The following is an 18,923-nucleotide window of genomic DNA, read 5'->3' on the forward strand; positions in this document are numbered from 1 at the left end:
TAATTCAACAGTTCTTTGTAATGTCCATCTAAATTTCGGTTCAATTTGTGTTTAAAAAGGATGCTGACTAAGTGGACCAATCATCGCTAAATAACAGAACTAAATAAAGTTTAGTTCTACAGATCACAACAAATTATATTTTTTAGGTATTTAAAATTCTGATGACTATATCATTTAAGACTAAATGCTCTTGCAATACATTAAGTTTAATTGGTGCAAAAAATATTAAGTAATGCAAATATTTGTTCGGACAGTTTGTTTCAACTAATTTTGTGCATTGTACTATCCTGTGCTCACCTTTCACAGAGTTATGTACTCTTCCCTGCCGGCTGTTGGGGTTACCATCTCCTGAACGGCATGGTGGCTCCCTTTGTCGGGCTACTGCCACTGCAATTCCCACCGGTGGCTGCCGCACCTCGTTTTCCCCATGAGCTGCCTCCCCCATTTCTCGGCTCCGTCCACTATAATCGGAGCGCTCGCCATCAGTCGGGCCCTTCCTGGAAGGGAGAGTCTGCTTGTTGCCCTGCAGGGCACAGCTGCCCCCCGATGGGCCCGATTTGAGACTTCCCAGCCCCCCAAATGGACTCTTCTGAGAAAGAAGCAATGGCTGTTGCTGGTTGCTGTACTTCAGCAGGCTCTTCATAGCACTGCTTTCAACCTGAGTTAGACCTTGGGGGTCTGGTTGCTGCTGCAGCTGTTGCTGACCAAGAGTGGGTGCAGTTGGGGGCTGGGAAGTGGAGAGGCCTATTCCTTGCTGTTGTTGCTGTTGCTGTCGTTGTGGGTGTTGCCCAGTAGAGCCTCCTAACTCCATGTAGGACCTCCTCTGCTCCTCCTCAGGTTGTGAGATGTGATGGGAAGGCCTCATACCCCAGGGAGGTACTGGAGGTTGCTGGTGATGGTGTTGCCCACTGCTGTTGTTATAACCATAAGGAGACATGTCTATTTTTCTTTTAAGCTCCTGATTGTTATTCTGGTTAAGCTCAGCTGGAGAAGGAGTGTCTGGGCCAGGTCTGCTATGCTGCTGGTGACGAATCCTAGCTACCTTTTGGCCTTCTCTCTGTAAGGAGCAGCTACCTCCAGAAGCACTCGCTGCTCCAGCACTTGCATGTTGCGCCATGTTTTTGTTTCCAAGTGGGGAAGAATTAGGTGGAGGTCCCAGATGGGAACAGTCTCTGTAAGGAGAAGAGTTAACAGAATGAGGGACAGAATGCCCTGCCTTTGGTCCCTGGGAAAGTGAAGGTCTGAACACATCCATATCCACTGAACTGTTGATGCACTCTGCGCTCCTTGATCGTACAACTTGGTGCTGTTGTTGAGAATGGGGCGGTTTTTGTTGTTGTTGTTGAGGTTGCAGAGGAAGCTGTGAGGGCTGAACATGTTGATGGTGGGACTGCATCCAGTCTAGAGACTTCTCTGTCTTTCTGTATGGATGTTGCTGTTGTTGTTTTCTCTGCCAGTTACTATGGTGCCCACTGCCACTCTTTTCTATTGCTTTGTCCTTGGAACTGCTACCTCCTCCATTTCCCACACCATGGCAATCAGGGTTACCAAGCTGGAAAGGTCCATTCAATTTGTCCCCTAGATCTACCACAGATGGTATAAATGTTGGCCCTGTAACTTTAGGCTCCCGTCCTACATTGATTGTTCCCCTTTCTTGTGAGGCAGGGTTGGCCAAAGGAGCGGGTGGGGGCGGACAGAAAAAATCTGGATGGTGGTGTGTATGGTGGGAATGATGCGGGTGGTGTGGATGGCTAGGGTGGAGCTGAAGGCAATGAAAGCCCCCTGGGTGAGGATGTGAATGGGGGTGAGCATGAGGATGGGGATGACTATGTGCGCCTCCGGCAGCAGAGCCCATGTGTAAGGGTGGGGGTACGTAGGGCAGAGAGTGGTGAAGTGGTGCCTGACCCCTTTCCAGACAATCAGAAGGCTGTTCACTTATCCTCATCTCACCACTTACCCCTTCTTTGGTGCAGCGACCATTGTTATTGGACCCTATATGTCTGCCCTGGCTGCTACCCCCATCCCCCATAGATCGAAGGGCTGTACCTTCTCCACCACAGCTTGGCAAGGAGACTTTCGACCCTGTTGCAGTTCCTGGATCTCCATTTGGCATTTTGCCATTATGTAAGCATGCACTAAGGGGCTTGCTCATATTCTGATGGTGATCTTTAGTGTACTCTATTGTGAGTGAAGCTTTGTGTCTCTCCAGGGGTCGACTATTGACCTCCTCTAGAGGCAGGGGGTGATGTGGATAGTGAGGCTGATGTTGATGGGTGTGAGAATGGTGGTGGTGTGTGGTCTGGGATGTCTGGTGGTTCTGGTGCTGCTGTTGTTGACGCTGTTCTTTAGCATCTTGTTTGCCACTGGATCTTTCTTTGTCCTTGACAGGTACCACTCCTCTCTCCACAGTTCCATCCTTAAGACCTTTATGTATACTTGTCCCTATACCTTGATCTCTGTCCCTGTTGCAGGACCCCTGAGAGTGTCCTGGACCTGTCCTAGACATTGATGGGAGGCTGTGATTGGCTGAGATGAGCGACGGCTGGGATGGGAGACCCCGCAGATAAAAGTTTTCTAGAGGAGTATAAAAGCCATATCAGCAAAGAAAATTACATTTGAAGAATAAATGTGTTCTTAACCATCTTTGTATTCACATTCTGTTTTATGTCTTACCTTTTTGTGTGTCATAGAAACGGTGCTGTCCATACAGAACACCACTATTGGCATGGTGATCTAAGTGACTCATTGGAAGAAAAGTGTGGGCCAGACTCCCTGAAAATCGAGGATATCCTGGACCTAAGAGAGACAGGAAAAGAGATGGTTGATCACACAAGACAACAGCTACTGTGATGGAGTTAAATGCAGTAATCCTTGAGGCCTGGTGCAGCTGCTGGTGTTCATACGCAAATAAGTACTGGCTATGCTTCTAATGTTTGCTTTTCTTGCCTGAGTTTAGCATTTAGATAATGAAAGAAAAGCTCTGGGATTGGTGTAATATGACATTTTTCTTTAAAGGCATATGGCTTAGTCTTTATTGCACTGTGAGAACCAACAGCAGCAACTATACCCATCTGAGTCTAGTGATGAGGATGGATTTTAGGCTTGTGTGAACAGAGAATAGCTTCTCTATAACTCATAGTAACCTAGTTTAGAGGTAAAAGGGTGTTTGGATTTTGGGCCTATAAGCCAGTACACCTGGACTCTTTAAATCAAGTCCATCTGGGGGACGTTTACAACAATACCACAGAAAAACATAATAATTTTGAAATAGGACACTGGAGAGCACAAAGAACTTTGAGGGTGGAGAAGAGAGAGAGAGAGAATGGACTGAGATGAAAGCCCCATCGCAATATTAAGACAGGCATCACTATGACAACACCACTGCGACTGGGTAACTATGGCCTCCAAACACATTAATGCAAATTAAATTACCCTATTTACATGACTGTATAAATAAGGATACAAAAATAGATTTAGATATAAAATCTATGGACAGCTACAACAATTATGTGGAGTATGTATTTGATTTTTACATTTGAGGTTTGATTTGAATAATAAAAAACCCTACAATTGACAGAGCATAGCCACTTTTTTGAAAATCACTGTACAGTGCCAGTTAGTGAAACAAACATACATCATTGGCATGAATGTCAAAGCATTTGGAGGCCTTTAATGCTGCATTTAATCCATTCTTCTTCATGTTGCAAGCAACTTGAATCGAGTTTTCAAACAAGAACAGGTTTGGAAGTATATGGATTTTCGATAATCTCATAAGCTTAATGTTAGCTTGCTTTAACTATGCTTTAACTTTCTTTAACATTTGCACTAGGGCAATAAACCACTGCCACTAGCACTCCAAACGTAGATGGTTAAAACTTGGATATAAATGGGTGTTCTAACAGGACAATGGTGCTAAACTTACATCAGAACTGGTTTTGGTATTGATAAAACAGAGTAACATTAAGTTTCCAGAATGGCCCCACTTTCTACCCTATGGAAATGCATGGAGTGTGCACATTAAAACTGAATCCATGTTAGGAAACCAACCAATTTTAACAAACTTTATCAATTTTGATAAAAAGCATGGTCAAATATCTAGCCAGAGTATACCAGAATCTTCTTAGGGGCTGCAAAAAGCAGCTGGTTGCAGTCCAACTTGTTGTAGGACATTTAGCCAAATATTAGTGTGTGCATACATTTGAGTTTGCAGATATACTTTTAACTCTGCTTAGCATCCAATTATTGATTTATAAACTGACTGAATTTGCTAATATGACCACAATGAAAAAACAGTGTATATAAACATCTGACCAGTTTTTGTTTTCTATTAAAGATTCAGAGGTAATCTAGAGAACAGAAGAGGCCCACATAAGGCAAATCAATCATTCCAGTCTCACTTTCCAACTGACATAGTGAATGAGCAATAACAGAAGGGAACAGAATACAATCTTTGTAAGCTAAATCAAGTACAAACTTTTTTTTTTCTTGACAACCAAGTGATCTCATTCAGGAAAGCAGTAATGCAGTCCACGTGGCCTTGTCGCTTTCTGGGCGGAACCTTATTTTCTTTTTAAATTCAGGCCTGGGTGTTGAATCTCAGCTGGAGCTGAGAACTGGCTCAGGAGAGGGAGGAGTGTTGTGGTGGGCTTAATGACCTTGCCTCATTGCAGCCCCTGCTTCTTCCAATCTTAATTAATGAAATGCACAGAGAGGGCAAACAGCACAGCAATAACACAGGAGGTGCGGCTTTCCGTAAAGGATAACAGGGCGATAATTGCATACTTTTATTTTCTTTCATTTTTCCTCACTTTCATTGTTTTTTCTACCTCATATGCTCATTTCCCATCCCCCCTTGTCTTTTTTTGCTGTCATGATTAATAAACATCCACATTTATGCCAATTCATCAACTAGTGTGGGGGGAGAGAAATCCTTTGTTTAAGCAAGACATTTTCTCTGATTTTCAGAAGAAAAGCAAAGAGCTGTTTGCCAGTCTTTATCCAAGCTGGGAGAGCGCCTTTTACCTCCAGCAGCATGTTGTTTGTGAGTGTGAGAATTGACAACGTAATCCCTTTTCACAGTGTGGTCTGGCTGTGCCCGATAATGCCAGCCTGCTCAGTTTCAACGTACTCTCCAATGGTACGGCAAGGGGGAGACTGCTGGGCACGGCAAAGCCCATTCAGCCATTAATCTCCTCAGGACAAGAGGAGCTGCCGCTGCTGCTGCAGGTGACTTGAAAAGGGTCTTAGTGCAGTCTGCTGACTGCACGGCAGCCGTGCTGTCTCCACGCACACATGCACGCACAGAAACATGTCTGCATCAGCAAGTAAATGACAGAGGGGAGTTAACAGTGCATGTCTTTTATTCTGTGGGAGGAGCAGTGGCAAGAGACAGATCAAACAGAGCTGAATTCCTTTTTCTGAATATCTAAAAGGTAATTCTTAAACCATGGTGGATTACAGCAGAAAGTTAAAAGACAAGATGGAAAACAAAAGAAAGAGTTAGTTCATCTCAGCCAAGTCAATTACTTGTGAAGTTTATCTAAAAATAAAAATAAGTGAAAAAGATATTAGAGGAAGTGTAGAGGTGTCAGTATACAATGTTTTACGGCAAAGTTGCAAGCGCAGTTTTCATATGTAAAAACAGCTTTATCAAGTACAATCGAAATGTAATACTTTGCAATTCTGGATCAATGGACATGTCTGTGTGTTTGTTTTTATTTTATTTTGCATAACATTAGTTGTGTTGATGCAAAGGGCATAACATTTGTCCAAATTGTATTTTTGGGGTGATTCTTCATTTCTCATTATCTTTTTTATTTTTTCAAGTACTTTCAACTGCCCTTTAAAGAAAACGGAGCAATCTTTGACCCCTCAACCTCATTTGGGCTCCCACTTGACTTAAAACAACAGACAAAAAAAGAGAGATGAGACAACTAAAGCCTACAATTTACTTAATGGATTTTTTTTCAAAGGGAAATTGGAAAAAAAAGTACATTAATATATATATATATATATATATATATATATATAAAACACAAACAAAATGTTTACAATAAAGGTTGATCTTGCTTCTGTCAAGCATCTTATTATGGGTAGGTGTTTGCAGTGGTACCAGGCTAATGTTAGCTTGCTTCCTCTGTTATGATGTGGCTTGTTGATTGGTTGGCTTTAAGTTTTCTAGCACCTGAAAGTTAATTGATTGTGGGTTTACTTACAGAAAGAATTGTTCTCCTGCTTCATTATTTTAGCACTTTGCTTTGAGGCTACAATTCCACTGTGCTCAGGACAATGCGTGTGGAAGGGAGATTAGCCCTGGCTAAGCAACTCACATAAAAGACAGAGAAAGCTGCTGCAACCAATAAAGGGAAAATGCAAAAAGTACAAAACTGCCAGACTGTACGAGTTTTACATGTACTTGGATTCCACTTTCTTTGTAAAATTATTACTTTTTGACAATCTCTCAGTCCTCAAAGATCTTCAACATATTTCAAACCATCACTATCTTATATCATGATATTGCCCACCAAAAAGCAAATTGCTGCAAAAATTCATAGCCAGTGAAATTGACGGACAGAGTAGGACAAATGAAGACCTAAAGAAAAGGATGAGCAGCCTGATTTGCCTGTCAGGGCCGCTAAATGAGAAAAAAATGACAGAACCATCAAGACACAGAAAAGGAGGAGAGGAGGCGAGAGATACCTGGTGGAGGAGGGGCACATGATGTATCTCTTCAGGTTTGACTAATTGAAAGGAAGGCATGCAGGCTGGCAAAAGAGACAGAAAGAATGAAAGAAGCAGACGTGGAGTAAAGAGAGATGGGTGGTGGGTGTGTGTTGGGGTGGTCGGAAGGTGGATGGTCCGGCCTAAATCCTTCAAGAGAAAAACCAACAGGTAGTGCTCACAGAAGGAAAAGATTGACAACTGAAGATAGGCTTGGAAAGGCATGTCAAAAAGGAGTGGATTAAACAGGCAGTGTGCAGGCAATCGATGCATTTGTGTATGTGTATATGTGTAGACTGAGTTATGAGAGGGATTCTTTTTGGCACAAGGTAAGTCATTTGAACTACAGCCAGCTGGCTTTGGGCCTGCAGCAGGTTTTGGAAAAACGCTTTTTATTTTTTCCACTCAACTATTTTGAAGGCTGAGTGGAAAAAAGTGACACGCAAGAGTGACTTTTCACACATAGGCCTCTTTGACAAAAAAAAAAAAAAGTACTTATTATAATAGTCTCTATAGGGTATATACATTGCACTGCCTCCCCGAGCATTATTACAAACAGATGAACACAAACGCATTTCGAGTCAGTAAATGAATAACAAATTCGTGTCTTACATTCAGTGGTTTTAACTATTTGTAATCAGAGTGACAATCTAAGAGATCATAAATCATATGCCCACTACCCACACAAAACATATCTTTTAAAGTTTTGTGAAAACATTAAGACTGTTTTTCTAACATGTTTTTCTAACAAAAGAAACAAAAAAAATCAAGTAACATAACTAACTTTCAACCTTTAATGCGGTTGTGAAAGGAGGATATCTTCATTCTCCCAAAAAACATGAAGGCCAGACTAAGGTTTGACATAGGAAAGTCAACAACAAGGACTACTGGAATAATGTTCTTTTGAATCTTAAATTCAAACTTTTCAATATCATATCTGGTTTAAACCAAAGTCAGCATTCCAGAAAATGAGTCACATTCCAATTTTGAAGGATGGAGGTAGAACTGTCATGATTTGCAGATCCTTTGCTGTAGCAAGACATGGCCAGCTCCCTATCATATTATCCAACATGGATTCTATCATGTATAGGAGGATGTTTGAGGAAAATGTGACTCAAGCTATAAAAAAAAGTAAAGCAGCAAAACTGGACCCTGCAAAGTGATAATGAGCCAAACTGCACCAGTAAATCCACCAAAGACTTGCTCAGAATTACGAAATGGAAAGTCCCGGGCAGAGTCAACATCCAGATATTGATCCTTTTGAGATTCTGTGTGATGATTTGTATCTGAAAGAAACTCCACAAACATCTAACAGCTGAAAGCGAAGAGTGGGGCAAATGTCTAAAAGAAGTTTCACAATGAAGTTCTTTCAAGCTAATGGTGTTTACATTCACTATTAAGAGGATAGGATGTCCTAACTCAGCTCATCTGTTAATTGTAATGAGCTTATAATTACATTAGCTTACATTTTAAAATCTCTAGATATCCAGAGATTATTAAAACTATTAGTATTCTTGCTGACACACCATAACAAAATGTAGTTCCCCATTCTGAAAAACAATTTCAAAAATGTTCATATTTGCCACCAGTAAAGGATCAGCAGAATATCTTCATTTTACAAAATACCCATGTTAGTTTGGACAGGGCTCTATATTTTTGATTGCTATAATCTGCACTGTCCTTACAGTATATAGAGCACTGGCATCAAGATGATGTCCTTTATTAGGTTCAAGACAGTTAAAGAGAAGCAGGTGCAGGTAAACAACAGTATGTATGGCATCCTCTGTGCAGTACTACATGCACATTTTTGAAAAGCATTTAAACTAAATTTGCTTTCATTGCTGATCCAAAGCAAACAGAGGGAGATGTTTAAATTAATACGGTACATGCAAAATGTTAACCTAGTGAAATAAAACATTGTTTTCACACCCAAAGCAGTCCTTCAAAAATAGGAATTCAATCCTGGTGCCAAATTTTATTAAATCAAAGAATTAATGCTAAAGAGCCCCATGTGTATTTCAGAGATAATGTCAGCTTTGACATGGGAGTGGGCACATGTTTATCTTAGTGTGTGTTTTGATTACTGTGGGTTTTGTATATCTAGTTCGATTTTACATTTTTTTCTTTATCTATTAACAAAATAAAACTTGGAGTAATGTTTTGGCAGATGATGCATTGACAGATTCCATATTGCTTAATGATGAAGCTTTTTTATTTCAATTTCAAATACATCAGATGCCCATTAGAAAAGAAGAAAGACAGAGCAGGGCTTCAAACCAGCAACCCACCAGTTACAGGATGAACCCCTACCATCTGAGCCACCGTAGCATCATCATCTATTGAACTTTAGATTAAAACAGTTCTCAGGGGAATGTAGGAAAGCAAGAATGTAAGAAAGAACATTCTGCCCAATTACAGTTACAGTTAAATCCAGATGTTTACATACAGTGTATAAGAAATACAGATAACCCATTTCCCTCAGGTTCTGACATTAAATAAGGACTAATCATTTCCTATATTAGGTCAGATAGGATTATCACAAATTTTTGTATTTGCCAAATGTCAAATTAAAGAGACTTTTCAGTGATGTATTTTTATGACCTTCAAATTCAGAAGTTTATATACACTCAGTTCATAACTCAATAAAGTATTTGGGAAAGCCAAAATGAATGGAGGCAACACCTAAAACATAGGACATCCATGTGTGAGATCATGGGCAAAAGGAATAGCATTCTGGATCTGCAAAAGTCTTTTTTATCCTTTGGTTTAATTTCAGGATGCCTGAAGGTGCCATGTTCACCCCTTCAACAATGCATCTTATACCCAAGTAGCATGGGAATGTTCAGCCTTAGGTTGTTTATGAAGATGTGTTCTGTGTCCCAAAGATGAGCATGTTCTGGTACAAACTATGCATTTCAACACTAGAACAAAATCAAAAGACATTGCGCTGGCTGAAGATGGTAAGAGAGTGTCAGTATGCACAAACAAATGAGTCCTGCACAGATATGAAAGGTCACTCAGGAAAGAGGAAGGATGAAGGCACATTTACTACAAAAATAACATAAAAAACTAGATAACAGTTTGCAAATACAATCAGGGACAAATACTTTAATTATTGGAAAAAATTTCTTATTTGGATGAAAAGGTGGGAACCTTGTAAGTTTTCGAACACCAAAATAACTGTGAAGTATGGGGGTATCTTGCTGCAGGAGGGAAGCAAAACCTCAACACATCAGCCAGGATGTTAAAGATTGGACACAAATGGGTCCTCCAAATGGACAATGACCTGCCAAATCAGTTACATAATAGCTTAAAGACAGCAATGTCAATCTTTTGGAGTGGTCATCACAAAGCCTTGACCTCTGTCCTGTTAAAAATGTGTGAGCAAAGCTTAAAAGGTGTGTTTGAGCAAGGCAGCCTACAACTTACACATTTTATCAGGATGACAGGGTCAGTTTGTGGAAGGATACCTAAAATGTATGATCCAAATCATAGAGTTTAATCAAATTCAGAATCAGAAAAAAACTTTATTGCCAAGTAATGTTTCACATGTTTGAGACAAACATACACCTGACATAAATAAATTTGGAAATATGTAGTTAAAAACAAAAACAAGTTGTGTAGGAATGTTAATAGAAAAATAGAGCACCGTGGCTAGTGGTTAGAGAGCAGGGCATTTTTGTCCTGGAGAGGTCACAAGTACCCTGGTTTGAATCCCACAGCCTGCCACTCTGGGTCCCTGAGCAAGACTCTTAGCCCCTAAATGCTCTCCGGGTTCTGCACAGTTGCAGCCCACTGCTCCATGCGGGTCAAATGCAGAGGACAATTTCTTCATTATGGGATCAATAAAAAATTTTTATTTCATTTATTTGCAAGGGGAAAGTGTCCATGGGGTCCAGGGCCTTGTTAATGAGGCTAGCTGCAGACGGGAACAAAATTACATTGTAACTACCTGGTTTTAGATGTCTATGCCTAAAACACATTTTTCCTGGACTAGCCGCCAACTTTAAATTTTACCTGCAACATTTGAATTAGCATGTAAGCAACTTGTTTAAAAGGACACTTGGAGACAAGAAAAAAAAATATCCCTGGCATATCTACGAGCATACAAGTGAAACCCTAATGTGGCAATACATGCAGAAGTCAGAGCTTGCTCTGCTGCCGGCGGGGGGCTGCTGACACCCAGAGAGAGGAGACGAGAGTCTGGGTAATTGTGCCGCTCATTTTGATGACTTGGTTTTTATGCAAAACAGGAAAAAGACAATGTGCAATTATGTTGAGGAGAGAACAGCTGAATGTGGTTGATGAACAGTCTGGATTCAATCATGCTCTTAGTGCGTTATATGCAATTAAACTGCAATAGAGATAATGGCCTCCATTGCCAACTGAGTAATAATCCCAGTCATAATCACCTCCATTACTTTTATTAGCCTTGGCATTGCCATCATCATTCCTAATATTATTTTTCTTTTCCACAAAAGAAAGTGCTTGACGATGAAACCTTAAAAGCGTAAGGTAAGACAAACAGTGATGCTTAAAAAATGAGCCTGTAGGGAAAATGATTCTTAGTGAACTGATGTTGAAGTTGATATCTCAGTTGAGATATTCTCTGTGAATTGTAGCAACTGTGAACTGACTCAACCAATGATGCCTTGGATGGAAGAAGCATAGACAGTTCAACAAACTCATAAAAGCTTAGGAACATGAACAGTGTTGGTGGGTGTAAGATGCCTCAGTCTGAAGCTTTAAATGTACCATAGCCTTTTGTAGTAATAATTTAAGAATTTTATTGATGGCTGTGCACCAGTTTAAAGAGTTCTTGTAGGATGTTGATCTACCTCTTTTTTGAATATTTTTAGTGGCTTTCTTAAACAGCAATTTGACAGGAATGAGGATGGAGAGAGAAGAGGAAAACATGCAGCAAATGGACAGAGGTCAGGAACTGAATCCAGGACAACCGTGTGGCAACAGCGTAGCCTCTGCACATGGTGCACCTGCTCAACCAACTAAGCCACCCAGCGCCCCTGCTTTTGTTGATTTACTCCTAAAACACTTTTATATCTTTGAAGACTTTTTGCATGAAACATCTGCTGATACAGCTCTTGTTTGTCAGGGGGATTACTCAGACGTTTTTTGCTTGTTTAAGCTGTAAGGCAAAAAGAACGTCCATCTCATCACCAGAAGTACATAGCCAGGCATACAGATATTCTCTTTAAAAAAATTATTAACTTGAATTTTACTCCTACCTTCAACCTGATTATAAATTTGCATATAACCATTCACTGTTTGAACAGCGGTTAAACAGGGAAATGAAAAAAAGGGAAAATGTGGCAGTTACTAGGAGTTAAAGGAGGAAAAATGAAATCGGTTTTGCTTGGTGTACTCATTTCTGGGATCCTAAGCAGAACAAAAACTGTTTTGACTTATCTGTACTTGCAATCTGAGCACTTATATACCACCCTACTTATGAGATAGATAAAACATACCAATGTAAGTGAAGATAAGTAGCCTAGATAATGATTTTTTTTACTATATCTCTAATCTTCATCTTAGATCTATCTTTTAAATATAGCTTTTTTTTTGTGTTCACTAGGAGTTTATCATTTTCTAATTATGTCTACTTTTTTCTTTATCTAATGATATAGTTCCTTGAAGACGTGTTCACAATTCTTAAACTTTGTCCATATATTGCCACTTAACCTCAAACGTCTATGCATTTTATTGGATTTTATGTTATAGACCAACACAAAGAAAAACATATTTGTAAAGTTAGAGGGAAATTACAAATAAAGGCATCTGAAAGGTTTAGAATCCATTTGTTTTCATCTCCTTTTATTCTGAAACCTTAAAAAAATTGAACTTTTTATATATGATTGGTGAAAAACTGGTGGCAGCATTATGCTGTGGGGATGCTTTTCTTAAGCAGGGAAGCTGATCAGAGTTGATAGGAAGATGGGTGGAGATAAATCCAGGGCAGTCCTGGAGAACAACCTGTTTACCTTTTAGCAGGAGAACAACCTAAACTATGCAACCCGAACTACACTGGAATGGTTTATATCAAATTCACATCAAAATTAATATGTTAAAATGGCACAATCAAAGTCCAGACCTAAATCAAATTAGGAATCTGTGGCATGATTTTAAAATTGGTGTTCACAGACACTTTCCCTATTATTGACATAATAGTCCTGAATACAAAGGCACTTCACACTTTTCAGATTTTTACTTGGATATGTCTTTGTTTTTATTTCCTCTGTCATCCTGGGTATTTACAGGGGTTGGACAATGAAACTGAAACACCTGTCATTTTAGTGTGGGAGGTTTCAAGGCTAAATTGGACCAGCCTGGTAACCAGTCTTCATTGATTGCACATTGCACCAGTAAGAGCAGAGTGTGAAGGTTCAATTAGCAGGGTAAGAGCACAGTTTTGCTCAAAATATTGAAATGCACACAACATTATGGGTGACATACCAGAGTTCAAAAGAGGACAAATTGTTGGAGCACGTCTTGCTGGCGCATCTGTGACCAAGACAGCAAGTCTTTGTGATGTATCAAGAGCCACGGTATCCAGGGTAATGTCAGCATACCACCAAGAAGGACGAACCACATCCAACAGGATTAACTGTGGACGCAAGAGGAAGCTGTCTGAAAGGGATGTTCAGGTGCTAACCCGGATTGTATCCAAAAAACATAAAACCACGGCTGCCCAAATCACGGCAGAATTAAATGTGCACCTCAACTCTCCTGTTTCCACCAGAACTGTCCGTCGGGAGCTCCACAGGGTCAATATACACAGCCGGGCTGCTATAGCCAAACCTTTGGTCACTCATGCCAATGCCAAACGTCGGTTTCAATGGTGCAAGGAGCGCAAATCTTGGGCTGTGGACAATATGAAACATGTATTGTTCTCTGATGAGTCCACCTTTACTGTTTTCCCCACATCCGGGAGAGTTACGGTGTAGAGAAGCCCCAAAGAAACGTACCACCCAGACTGTTGCATGCCCAGAGTGAAGCATGGGGGTGGATCAGTGATGGTTTTGGCTGCCATATCATGGCATTCCCTTGGCCCAATACTTGTGCTAGATGGGCGAGTCTCTGCCAAGGACTACCGAACCATTCTTGAAGATCATGTGCATCCAAAGGTTCAAACATTGTATCCTGAAGGCGGTGCTGTGTATCAGGATGATAATACACCAATACACACAGCAAGACTGGTGAAAGATTGGTTTGATGAACATGAAAGTGAAGTTGAACATCTCCCATGGCCTGCACAGTCACCAGATCTAAATATTATTGAGCCACTTTGGGGTGTTTTGGAGGAGCGAGTGAGGAAACGTTTTCCTCCACCAGTATCACGAAGTGACCTGGCCACTATCCTCCAAGAAGAATGGCTTAAAATCCCTCTGACCACTGTGCAGGACTTGTATATGTCATTCCCAAGACGAATTGATGCTGTATTGGCCGCAAAAGGAGGCCCTACATCATACTAATAAATTATTGTGGTCTAAAACCAGGTGTTTCAGTTTCATTGTCCAACCCCTGTATATTCAAAAGTAAAAAGATATCTCCATTTTATCTCTTGACTTCCTGATCAAACTAAGTTTGGGGGGCTAAACCTAGAGTGTGTGTTTATATGGGGTGTCTGAGCATGTGTTTGTGTAGTTAGGATGTTGTAAAGCTGAGTGTTGGGTGGGAACCCCCTTCTATTAAGCTGCAATAGAGGCACTGGCTGAAAGCTTTGCAATCACTGAAACTTTTTATTGGCCCACGTTTACATGTGCTGCTTCGCACAGTCTGGGGTAACATTCCTGCTGACATGAACTAAATACTGGAAGAGTCCTTGGCTGAATTATTGACTCTGTTTCCTTATTCAGCCAACTGAAGCACAGCCCTCTGTCTCTTTTTCTATTTTTGGTGCAAAACTATTGCTTGATTATTACAAGATGTACTTTTAGCAGAAACAAAATCCCTCAAAATAAGCAATAACAATGTACCAGCCAAAGCTGTCTCCAGTACTGCCAAAATGTAAGTATCACTTTTTACTGACGATGTGATGAAGTGATGGGTTATGAGTGTGCATATGCTTGTGTTATGTGAGGTACCTTCATGGGAATGGGGAAACCAGATCTGCGAGGCGCTGGAGTGAGGTCCACCTCGGAAGGAGGGCGAAGAGGGGGAGGAAGGCGGTCGGGAGGGGTGAGGCGGGTGAGACGGCGGGGAACCCAAACTACCGGCCAGGAAGGTCCCCATGAAAGAGGCCGATGAGTTGCCCATCAATCCACTGCCTGCATCACCGAGTGGACAAAGGGGAAGAAAGAAAGCAAGGATTAGAATTAAAGGAGTTGTTGCCATGATTTTGACTAAACTTTTTAAGAAGAGGCATATCTAGATGTAAACTCGCCATTCACGTTGAATCATCAAGCCTTGGAGAGGATGAGTGAATGAGAGATTGTGTGTGTGAGAGAAAGAGTGTGAGACTCTCCTCCCCTTTGCTGTCAGCACCTCTCCCCATGGGCAGACAGAGGTCTCATCTCACAGCTGAGTACACACTTTCTCAGGCTCTCTCCCTCTCGCTCTCACACATTTTTCTCCTGCTCCCCAGTGTCCCTTTCTCAATTTCTCTCCCTCTCCATTATCTTGCTCTCTCCATCTCTCACTTTTATTGCTTTGCTCCATTTCACCTCTGCTCTCTCTTTTCTGTCTTTCACTCTTGCATTTCTCAGCATGACTAGAATAGTCTTATTTTTCCCTCTTTTTCTCTTTTTTGGTTCCATTTTTGGTTTTCCCTTCCTCTTCTTTGTCAAAACAGCCATTTCCGCTCCTCTCTTTCCTATTTTAATGAGCAGAAATACACTATGTCCGGGCCTCTTCAAATTCCTATTGTCTCTCCTTCCTTTTCCTCTATAAGTTTCTTTTTGACTTATAGTGTTGCTTCGCTTTGTTCTTCCCAATAGTAATGACACCAGCCAAGTATTTTGTCCCTGGCTGGCTGAACCTTGTGTTTAACAAGACTATGATGAGTAATTGACCATTTGTAGCAACGCCCATGTGACTGGGGGCTGATTGTCTATTATGCATTGCTGGGCAAGCTGGTGAAAACACACTGATTAATCACTGCTTAAATTGCATTCCCATTACACGCCCACCAGTGCACTTGAGTGGGGGCCCAGGTGCCCAGCTCTTTGCACATTCATTTTCCCCCAAGTGACACAACCACGAGGTCTCATACATATGTATAAGGTTGCCAATATAAACCTGTGAGGGGACTGAGTCAGTCCCTTCCCTTGTAAGAACAAACGTCTGAAAGTCTTAATCTGGTCAGCAGGGAAAGAGCACCTCTTTAAGGCTCCTAGAAGGCTTTAACCCACCAGTCTGCTTCATGCACCTACAGGAACAAGCTCATGGCTAAAAGGTCAAAACAAAAGGGCCAAAAGAGAAAACCACACACATCTCCTGATGCACAATTTCATGAGCATGTCGTGAATTGCACCATAGCAGAAGACGTGGAAATGCCCCAGGACGTCCAAAAAAAATGTCCATAAAATTGGGCCTTGATGTTACCAATTCAGTTAGGAGACACAGAAGGAAGCATTATGCAAAGTATTCATACCCCTTTAACTTCTTTCAAACTTCTTTTTGTCACGTTACAACCAAATACCACACAAATTCAATGTGGTTTTTAGGGGATTTTCTGTGAAAGATCAACACAAAGAAGTGTAGAATTTTGATGGGGAAAGAAACAGATTGACGGTTTTTAAAATTTTACAACTTTTGTATTCAGCCTCCTTTACTATGATATCACTAAATAAAACACCAAAACAACCGATTCAGAAGCCTCTTACAAAACAGAGCCCACTTGTGTGTGATTTATTCTTAATACTGTGACCACCTCAGGTTTGTAAGAAAATTATTGAACAAATAGCATCAGGAAGACTAAGAAACAGAGCAAACAGGGCAGGGTAAAAGTAGTAGAAAAGTTTGAAGCAGAGTTAGGGTACTCGTACTCGTCGTCTTCCGCTTTATCCGGGACCGGGTTGCGGGGGCAGCAGTTAGATATTCAGCTTTGAATTTTGTTTTATACAGAGTTAGGGTATAAAGCAAAATTCAAAGCTGAATATCTAATGGAAAACCGTTCTGTCCGTTATCTAAAAATAGAAATATAATGGTACAACTTCGAACCTACCAAGACAAAAACTGCCCACCTAAACTAAAAGGCTAGGAAGAAGAGCCAAGAGGCCAATGGAAACTCTGGAGGAGCTGCAGGAATTCACAGAAGAAAGCTAGTGTTAAAAAAAACTATAAGAAGTCCTGTTTGAGGTAACAAGACACGTAGAGAACACAGCTTGTAGAAGGAGATGCTCTGGTAAGACCAAAATTGAAAATCCTTTGTTTAAATCCAGGGCAACTTTGCAAGAAAAAAGAAGCTGTGAAATAAACTGAGGTAGATGTTAACCTTCCAGCAGGACAACATCACTGAACATACAGATCAAAGCATATTCATTTGTTAGAATACCCCAACCAAAGTCCTTACCTAAATCAAACAGAGAATCTATGCCAAGGCTTCAAAATATGTGTTCACAACTGGCCACCATCCAATCTAACCGGGTTGAAGCCCAGAAGACAAAATAAAATATAACACATTGAAGTTTTTGGTTGCACCGTGACAAAATGTATAAAAATATTGTAGGGCAATGCATATATGACGCTGCTGTTATGCAGATAATTTAACTAAAACAACAATAGCTAAATTTAGCTGCTAGAAAGATCAACACACAAAACAATAGAAGATGCACCATTCCTGCAACTATTTAAAGAGTGTAGCATACACAACTGATAGAGGATTCTCCAATTGGAGGAGCATTGTGGCATTGTAAAATACCCCAAAAGTCATTCTTTTTCTCCCTGCGTCCCTCTCTGCTGACACCTCTTATCACCCTGTCCCTGTGGAGCACTTCTGGCACAGCTCTTCGAACTACAGGGCAAAGAGGGTCGGGGGCAGCCAGGGGGGGCAGATTATGGCCAGCGTGCTCACCAGGCACACATCCAGCTTCCACCATCCAAGCAACTTGGGCTCCTGTGTGCCACCGCCTTTTACACTGCACACACTTGTCCCCTCTGCCTGTTGCCCCCAGGAACTCTAGCTTTCCTCATCGCCTCCAGCTCACATAAATCAGCTAATCCTCCTGCATTATTAACAGCCTTTCCTCAGAGAGAGAGAGAGAGAGATGCTGAGAGTAACAAAGAAGCCAAAGAAGCCTCTCTTCACAATATGAAAGTGGAGAGTTTCTGCCAGAGAGACAAGTAAATGAAAAAAGAGTTAACAATAAATAAGGATGTCTAGGTGTCAGGGAAAGAGATTTTCAAAGTTTAAGCTAGATTAAGGGTTGATTTCAAATTTTATAGGGGGACTGGATATAAAATATGTAAAGCCCTTCCCAAAACAATTAGACCAGACCTTCTGTGGTCTATTTCAGATAAGATAACGTCTCCAATATCTGCAGCAGAAGATAAAATGGCTTCATAATGTACTGACCTTACCGGCTTACTGGCTGACTAACTAAAAAGTAAATGATCCTATCCATTGTTTTCTAATTTATTTTCTTTTAAAGGGTTAAAAAAAATGTCCTTGCATTTCATTTTTTGCCAATAAATTCTGATGAAATGGAAGTTCTGGTGACAAAGCAAGCATATGATTGCTCTAGGAGACTTAAATTTTGGATAAGTGGCCAAAGCAAAATTATTGCAAGCACTGAATTCATTCAGTTTATGGAAAATCTATCACTACTACTCACAATATAACTTATTTGATCTCTAAATACGTTTTAAATGTATTTTTCTGGTCTACCAGCGTTTTAGTTGTATAGTTTCAGCACCAATCTCTAACGGCGACAGAAATAGAGATGAATCCTATCATGGAATTATAGTAAGTGGGACACCAGAATTGGGGAATCATAACTTTCTTCCTTTATACATGAAACATCTCATTAACACCTGCAGAAACGATCAGCAGATACCACAACACCTCTTGAACTGGAGGTGCTAACTAGCTTTCATTGTAGGATGATGGAGGAACAAAACTACACAAGCGTGCACGTGAGGTAACGTGGGCCCATGCGGAGGCCCCTGAGGATGGAAGGGAGTGAGCAGCATGCTGGGAGGGGGAGCAAAAGAATGAAGGCCCAGTTGTCATGGGAACGAACGAG

The 18,923-nt window shown here is 40.9% G+C and overlaps 1 protein-coding gene across 1 annotated transcript in view; it reads right to left on the reverse strand.

Moving 5' to 3' along the window:
* LOC124864599 (BAH and coiled-coil domain-containing protein 1-like) overlaps positions 1-18,923 on the reverse strand; it is a 92,453-nt gene that overhangs the window by 35,884 nt on the left and 37,646 nt on the right. The window contains exons 4-6 of the mRNA XM_047359444.1: positions 14,823-15,005; positions 2,674-2,796; positions 298-2,574 (exon numbers count right to left, since the gene is read on the reverse strand). Coding sequence (XP_047215400.1) covers positions 298-2,574; positions 2,674-2,796; positions 14,823-15,005 — 2,583 coding nt within the window. The remainder of the gene's footprint in view (positions 1-297; positions 2,575-2,673; positions 2,797-14,822; positions 15,006-18,923) is intronic.

Source organism: Girardinichthys multiradiatus, chromosome Y (assembly GCF_021462225.1).
Source record: "Girardinichthys multiradiatus isolate DD_20200921_A chromosome Y, DD_fGirMul_XY1, whole genome shotgun sequence".
Classification (NCBI taxonomy): Eukaryota; Metazoa; Chordata; class Actinopteri; order Cyprinodontiformes; family Goodeidae; genus Girardinichthys; species Girardinichthys multiradiatus.